Raw genomic sequence first — 7,500 nt, 5'->3', positions numbered from 1 at the left:
CTGTCACACTTCGACGCTCCCACGCATAACAAGACGTCAACACGGTGTGTGTGCACTGCCTGGCGTGTGCGCACATTCCAAACACGAAGAGAAGGGAACTGTCGACCTCTGCAGCTGAAACTAGACACATCGCACACGCACGCACACCTTGCCTTCTCTTGCTGCCCCTCTGCAATGGCCGTTTCTTTCTCCCCCCCCCCATCTTTTCTCGCTTCTCGGCTTTCCTTGCCCGCGTGTACATTTCTATTGATCCTTCTTTGCAGTTTGCGTTTTGGGTGTGGGAACGCTGATGTGACCGACTCTTTGGTTCCCGAGGTTGCACGCATGTTGTTGCGCAAGGCTCCTCGCAATACTGTGGAGCTGAACATGCGTTCACACGCCTCCAACTGATTGCAGCCGCCCCAATGGCGCAGTTTCCCTCTCTTTGAGACTGGCGATCGCTGCTGTTGTTATGTCTTCCGCTCACTTGCGCATTGTACATATGTTTTCACTGTAAAGGACACAACTGGCTTGCCTTGCGTCAAAGGGGCGTGGTAACATGGTGGTGTACACAGAAGAAGAGGGACAACAGTAGAGGAGGAAAACAGGAGACGGGAAATACAGGGGGAGGAGAGAATACAGGTAAATGAAGCAATGCCAAACAAATAGCGGCAATGCAAAGGCACAGGTCCGATACATCTGGTAACAGGCACACAGGCATGTGCATATCCAGTCTCTGCAGCGAGGCGGTTCACAACACCTTCTTTTTCTTCTTCTTCTTCTGCGACCGCTTCGATGACTTGGGCTGTGCGCCATAGGGCTTCACATGCCAGAGGGGCACAGATGCCGCAAAGCACAGCAGGGCAATGACAGGCATTGCCAGCAGCACGCAGTCCCAGCCACACGCCGTCTTCAGCAGAGACACAGGGTACCCGGCTGTGATGCCTCCCAACTATCGCATGGCAGCAGCAGCAGCAAAGAAGGGAGGGCGAGGACTTTGAGATGAGGCAAGCTGCGGGTGCCATACGTGCTGCTGGAGAGGAGAAGAAAGAGAAGAAAGAGAATACATACGTGTACGCACACACGTACAGTCTCACGCACACACGTCCAGTCACATGCAGGCACACAAACACATGCATGCAGACACAAACACACAAACACACACACACACACACACCTGCGCGCACAAGCCGACGATGCCTGCTGCAAAGCTGTCGAGGTGTGGTGGTGCCGTCTCCATGGCAAACAAACCAACAAGTGTCTGCGGGCCAAACAGGAACAGCCCGAGCGAAAAGAACACAGCACAGATGGCCTGTTGGAGCGACAACGGCGGCGGCGGCGGCGGTGGTGGTGGTGGTGGTGTGTGTTGGCACAATCACACCCGTTGTGGCATACAAGAGTGAGTGGAGTATCTCGAAGTGCATGTGGACATGGGCGTGGGATTACCACAGCGTCAGGTCGCAAACCATTCGGCAGGGCAAGGAAATGCCAGGGAAGGAAAGTTGGTGGCAAAGCTGCAGACAGGACAGTCCATGCACAGACACACACAGACACACACAGGCATACACACAGACACACAGACACACAGACACACGCACACACAGACACACGCACACACACACACACGCACACACACACGTACACACGTACACACACGCACACGCACCGCGTAAGAATGTGCAAAGCTGACGGCGGTGCACGAGAGGAGGAGCCCAAAGCTGCAGATGCCAAAAATGGGGCCGCGCCGGCCGCCAAACACCTGGCAGAGGAAAACAAAGCAAAGACGACTGTATGTTAGGCATTGTGGAGTGTGGTCCGTGCAACCAGAGAGCGATCGAACACATCACAGGACTGTGCATGTAGACTTCACACCAACGCAGCGACGCAACAGCACAACAACACAACAACACACCAACACAACGACGCAACGACGCAACATGGCAACACTGCACCTTGTCTGATGCAATGCCTGCAAGGAGGCCCCCGGTAATGCCGCCAATTTCAAACAGCGCCAAGACGGATGCGCCCCGCGCTGGGTCGAAGCCCCGCGTCTCGTGGAAGATGAGCAGCAGCCAGTTGCCGATGATGTCACGCACCTGGCGAGTCATGACGGACGAGTAAGCGTAGCCCGTGATGGCGATTGCCGTGAGTGCAAAACGCCAACCGGCCACTGTCAGCCAGCACGGTAGTCAACGCGTCACACACTCGAGTATGATGGCAAACGCAGGGGCTGACAGAGAGTGGAAGGCAGCACCAAAAAAAGGGGGTTCATCCCATGGTGTCAACGGCCACCACCTGACGACCATCTATCCATCCACACACACACACACACACACACACACACACACACACACACACACACACACACACACACACACACACACACACACACACACACACACACACACACACACATACATGCACACACACTCCCCGTACAGCGTAGATGAGCATGTTGGCTATGGTGATGAGGAAGATGGCGGATGGAAGCTGCGAAATGCCATTCCACCACGATGGCGTAGGCTTGTCTGCACCCTTGTGCTTGCTGGCGGTCGCCTTGTTTTGTGCTGGCTCTCGCGGCACCGTGTATGACGGGACAAGCGCGTCTGGCAAAGGGAACACGGTGAGCCGGGGGGGGGGGTTTGACAGAGGGAAAGGGATGGGAAACAAGGTGTGGGGTGGACGTCAGTAGTTTGCACAGGGACGGTTGAAAGACAACGTGCGAGGCAGTCAGACGGCAGGCAAACCAAGCAATCGATGGTGTGGAATGGGGAACAGACATGTGGCTGGGGGAGTGCGACTCACAGGCGAGGATGACGACTGGAAGGCAGAGAAGGGCGAGGACAAGGAAGGGGAAGCGCCATGTCGCGTCGGCTTCAGCATGCGGAAAGATGGGGAGGGGGAACTGAGCATTGCGCTCCTGGAACCACGTGTAAATGTGTGCGACAAGGATTGGGGTTAGCGCTGCGCCCACGTTCTGTGACGTGGACACGGCAGCCCACCAGAACGCCCTGTGTGTTTGCATGCGAGTGAGGTTGCCCGAACGTGTGAGGAAGTGAGAGAGAAGGAAGGAGCGAGGGAGGGAAGGAAGGAGGGAGAGAATGGAGTTTGTGCTGCCAGACAGACAGACAGGCAGATAGACAGGCAGATAGACAGGCAGGCAGATAGACAGGCAGGCAGATAGACAGACACAAACACACGCACACAGACACAGACACGCACACTCATTTACCTTTCGCGATCTGGAAAGAGGTCCTTGAGAAGGCGGGCGCATGCGGGCCAAGCGCTGGCCTGGCACATGCTGAAACCGGTATGAAGGACGGCATGCTGGTGAGACACAAAGCATGACGGCAGAAACCAAGGACGAGCACACGTCCATCACAAGTAGCACGCAGGGAGCAGTAGGATCGCAGCGACTCGGCATCAAGGACGCAGGCACCGTACCCGTGGAGAAACCACAAGATGTAGAAGATGTTGGCATTGGCGATGCACGTCACTGCGATCGTAAGGGCCGCAGAGATGAAGAGGGAGGCTGCGAGTGTGGTCCGGGCGCCTAGCTTGTCCGTGATCAAGCCGCCTGGAACACGCGACAGCCCGTACGCAAGCGCAAACGCCGATGTGATGGCACCAATCACAGTCTCCGGGAACCCTGCAGACTACAGCGAAAGCGCAACGGGCAGCGGTGATGGTGGACATGATGGTGATATGGGGAAGGGAAGCAAAGGAGGTATCAATCGTAACACAGAGACAGAGACAGAGACAGAGACAGAGACAGAGACAGAGACAGACACACACACACATAGACAGACACACACACACACACACACACACACACACACACACACAACAACAGACACACACAGACACACACAGACACCCATACCTCGCGCAGGTAGACTGTGCTTGAGCTGACAAGCTTGCGAAGGAAGTAGCACTGCGTGTATGCGACCCCTGCCACCGCAGCAGCGACAAAGCGCTTCGGGTGACCCTCAACCATCTGCTTTGCCGTAGCTTTTCCCGTCACCACGCTGCGATCTGACTCACTGAACAACAACTTCTTGTTTATGATGATGATGCAAACGAGAAACTCCTCCTCAAACACAACGCAACAACAACCATGACACATCCAAACACAACTGCCACGTCAGGCAGCATCAAGGACTTCGTCTTCCTGCTTGCGCTTTGGCTTTCTGGGATGTCGCACACGTGGCACAATCAAGCACACTTGCTTGCTTGCTAGCGTGACATGACACAACTGCTTCATGTCAGTTGTTAACGGAACCCAGTGGCGTACGCACGACGCTGGGCTGGACGAGCTTGCTTGGCCGTGGGGCGGCCTTGTCCTCGGTGCCTGCTGCGTCGGCATTCTCTTCGCACGATGAAGACGAAGAAGACAGGGAGACGTCCGCCTGTGCCGAGCTGTTAGCGTTGCCTGCATCGCTCATGCTGGCGCCGTTCGTCTCCTCAGCGCCATCGTCTTCATCAGACGACTGCGCCTCTGCGATGGACAGCAGCTCCGTAAACTCGCGCTTCAGCTCATCGTGGGGGCGGGTTGCTGCAAGCGCACGTGGATACGTGTACACCTGTGGTTGTCATGGGAAAGCGTGGGGAGGAGGGAAGAAGGAGAGAGAGAAAGAGTCGAAGTGGTGAATAGGGGAGATGAGTGTGATGACAAGTCTGCAGACACACAGACGCACACAGAGTCACGCACAGAGTCGCACACACAGAGTCACGCACAGAGTCGCACACACAGAGTCACACACAGACACACACAACCACACACAGACACACAGACACACAGACACACAGACACACAGACACACACAGACACAGACACGAAAAGCAACAACACCTGCTTGGCTGGGGTGGTGCCAGTTGGCATGTCCTTGCGAATTTCGTTGGAAATGATGCTGTCAACACCCTGCTGAAGATGATCGAGGGCTTGCGACGTCGTAGTTGTGAAGGACACGCACCCCTCCCCACTCGCAGCCAGTCCACGCGCATGTGTGTCTGCACCACGCGCCACCTCGTGCAACAAGTGCTCCACACCGTCACGTGTGTGGGCGCACTGCGTGACCGTGGCCGACACACTGCCCTGAACGCCCTCCGCAGCGTGTGTCTGTGCTGCGGCCAGCCGCTCCATGCTTTGCGCGCACGTGTCGCTGACAGCCATCTTTCCTTGCTGCGCCGCTGCGTCAGCGCTCTCCACATGGGCAGACACGCGCTGGCCAAGCGCTTGTTGCGCCGCCACCGCTTCCTCCTGGCGCTCCTCTGCAGTCACATGCCAGCAGCGCAGTGGTGAGGACCGCTGGGTGAGGAACACGCAAATGGAACCTCGCAAGTAAAGACAGTACAACCTCATGTACAAACGTGTCAAGCAGCACGTAAATGCGGCAAATGCAAATCCTGCACCCCCCCCCCACAAGTCAACACGCACTCACGCATACACGCACAGACACACAGACACGCACACACTCACTCTCTCGCACACATTGCGCTTCCATACCACGCACAACAAACTGACCGACTGCTGCCTGCGCCTGCTGGGCGGCGTGCTGTTGCTGCTGCTGGTGCTGCTCCAGCTGCGCGTTGAAGGTGGTGATGGCTTCACGCTGTTCTGCCACATCCTGCTGGAACTCGCCCCGTCGCTCGCCTGGAATCGCACCACAAAGCAGAGTGACATGAGTTTTCGTGCTGTTGGATGTGCGGTGGTGCGGGACCTGCAGATGTGTGCTGTTGTCATAGCACGGTACAGATTCACATCATCATGCAACGTGTGTCCATCCACCAAAGCAAGCAGCTGCAAGACTCACCGAGCGCGCTGGCAAACGTTTGCACGTCTCCAGCAATATCTGCTGCCACCTGCGTCTTGGCGCCAACGCGCGACACCAGCTGTTGCAGAATGGCGCCAATTTGATCCTTGACAGTCGCCACCTCCTCGGCCACCTCGGCCTCGAGGTTTGTGGCGTAACCGTGCATGCGCGCACCAATGCCGCTCACTTCCTGCTTTGCACTGTCAAGCGCAGCATCCAGCTTCGCGCCGTGGGCCTGCACCGGACATCACCATAAACAAGGAAGTGATGCGTGGTCGTGAGTGGGAGACGGGGTTAGCAGAGGAAGACGCAAGCGTTGCCTGATCATGCATCGGGCAGTGTAATGCTAAGCACACGACCACAACAAACCAACACACACACACACACACAATCACACACCCGCACACAATCACGCACACGACCACAACAAACCAACACACACACACACAATCACACACACAATCACACACACAATCACACACACACACACACACACAAACAGCAAACGCACAGCAAACAAACGCACGCATCGTAAGCAGCTAGCACTTGCAACGGTGGAAGTGTGCTTACCTGGAGGGACTGTTGCTGCTGCTCCGCGAAAGAGCGGGCGCAGTCGTGCACGCCAGCAAGCTGGCCAGACATGGTGGCAACAAACCGCGAGAACATCTCGTTTTGCTGGGCAACGAGATCCTGCAGCCGCTGCATCTCTGCACAACACACATACACAAGCAAACAGTTGTCCAAAGAGTGCATTAGGGAAGAACGGGCCGGTGCCAGCGTTGGTCAGCGAGGAAGGAAAGAACTCGAGTACACATTTTTTCTTATGCTCGCCCAAGCAATTGCAAGTACAAGCGTACAGCGCCAACATTCAGGCAGTATTACACACCTTGGGAGAAGTTCTCTGCAAATGCCTGGTTGGCTGTGGCCATGGTGTCAAAGTTGGCCTGAGCGGCTTCTGCGCAAGTACGAGCACTCTCTTCACCAGCGCGTGTCATGGACTGAAGGGCGTTTGCAGCTGTGGCCATCACATTTTCTTGCAGAGCCGTGGACATTTCATCCACTTGTTGCTTTGTTGCTTCGAGGCCTTGTTGTGTGGCAGAAGCAAACGCCTGAAAGTTGGACACCAGCTCTTGCATCTGGGTGCCGTGTGTGGCAGCGAATCTGTTTGCAGACGGACATCAAAACCCAACCATGAGCAGGTACAAATGCACGTCAGCAACAGCAATCCAAGCATCTTCAACACGCCTCAATCAATGCACGTCAAACACACACACACACACACGAACGCAATTTATGAAGACACGAGCACACAGTTACTTGGTCGTGTTGCAAGTACATACCCTTCAACGTCAGATTTGACAGAACCAAGAGCTCCATTCGTCTGCTCACGAAGTCTGCGCTCCATATCAAGTGCAGGTGTGTGTCGAAGAGCAATGAACTGCTTGTCAAATTGACACGCTTGTGCCAGGCGAAACAGTAACAGCACGTTTGTCTGTCTGCATCCGTGTCACGAGTAACACCGCAACGCACCAAAACGCACCAACACTCGCACATGTGTGTGTGTGTTTGTGAACAAGAGGCACGAGCTTGTATGCCCACTCACCGCGAGAGGACGGCTTCGTTGTGTGTCTCCACTGCTCTCTTGCGCTGCACCTTGGCGTGCAGGCCATCCACATGCCTGAAGGCAGGACATACAGGTGTGCGACAT

The 7,500-nt window shown here is 55.8% G+C and overlaps 3 protein-coding genes across 3 annotated transcripts in view; 1 reads left to right on the top strand and 2 right to left on the bottom strand.

Annotated features, from left to right (window-relative positions):
• The window catches only part of PTSG_08471 (uncharacterized protein), a 3,104-nt gene extending 2,594 nt beyond the window's left edge, over positions 1-510 (top strand). Inside the window, exon 6 of the mRNA XM_004990662.1 lies at positions 1-510. This exon is cut by the window's left edge and continues 79 nt beyond it. Coding sequence (XP_004990719.1) covers positions 1-29 — 29 coding nt within the window. The 3' untranslated portion in view covers positions 30-510.
• Positions 467-4,038, bottom strand: PTSG_12733 (uncharacterized protein). The gene is made up of 9 exons (XM_004990661.1): positions 3,863-4,038; positions 3,424-3,635; positions 3,212-3,280; positions 2,785-2,990; positions 2,419-2,585; positions 1,932-2,075; positions 1,646-1,738; positions 1,157-1,291; positions 467-931 (listed from the first exon to the last, which is right to left on the bottom strand). Exons 1-9 carry the CDS (start codon positions 3,974-3,976, stop codon positions 731-733), a joined length of 1,341 nt encoding a protein of 446 aa, XP_004990718.1. The 5' UTR covers positions 3,977-4,038; the 3' UTR covers positions 467-730.
• Positions 4,035-7,500, bottom strand: part of PTSG_12732 (uncharacterized protein) — an 8,143-nt gene continuing 4,677 nt past the window's right edge. The window contains exons 14-21 of the mRNA XM_004990660.1: positions 7,396-7,470; positions 7,133-7,186; positions 6,679-6,953; positions 6,363-6,499; positions 5,793-6,027; positions 5,504-5,632; positions 4,832-5,250; positions 4,035-4,562 (exon numbers count right to left, since the gene is read on the bottom strand). Coding sequence (XP_004990717.1) covers positions 4,245-4,562; positions 4,832-5,250; positions 5,504-5,632; positions 5,793-6,027; positions 6,363-6,499; positions 6,679-6,953; positions 7,133-7,186; positions 7,396-7,470 — 1,642 coding nt within the window. The 3' untranslated portion in view covers positions 4,035-4,244. The remainder of the gene's footprint in view (positions 4,563-4,831; positions 5,251-5,503; positions 5,633-5,792; positions 6,028-6,362; positions 6,500-6,678; positions 6,954-7,132; positions 7,187-7,395; positions 7,471-7,500) is intronic.

This window comes from Salpingoeca rosetta, assembly GCF_000188695.1.
Source record: "Salpingoeca rosetta unplaced genomic scaffold supercont1.23, whole genome shotgun sequence".
Lineage (NCBI taxonomy): Eukaryota > Choanoflagellata > Craspedida > Salpingoecidae > Salpingoeca > Salpingoeca rosetta.
Note: the sequence above shows the minus strand (reverse complement) of the source record. Positions and strands in the feature narration are given on the sequence as shown.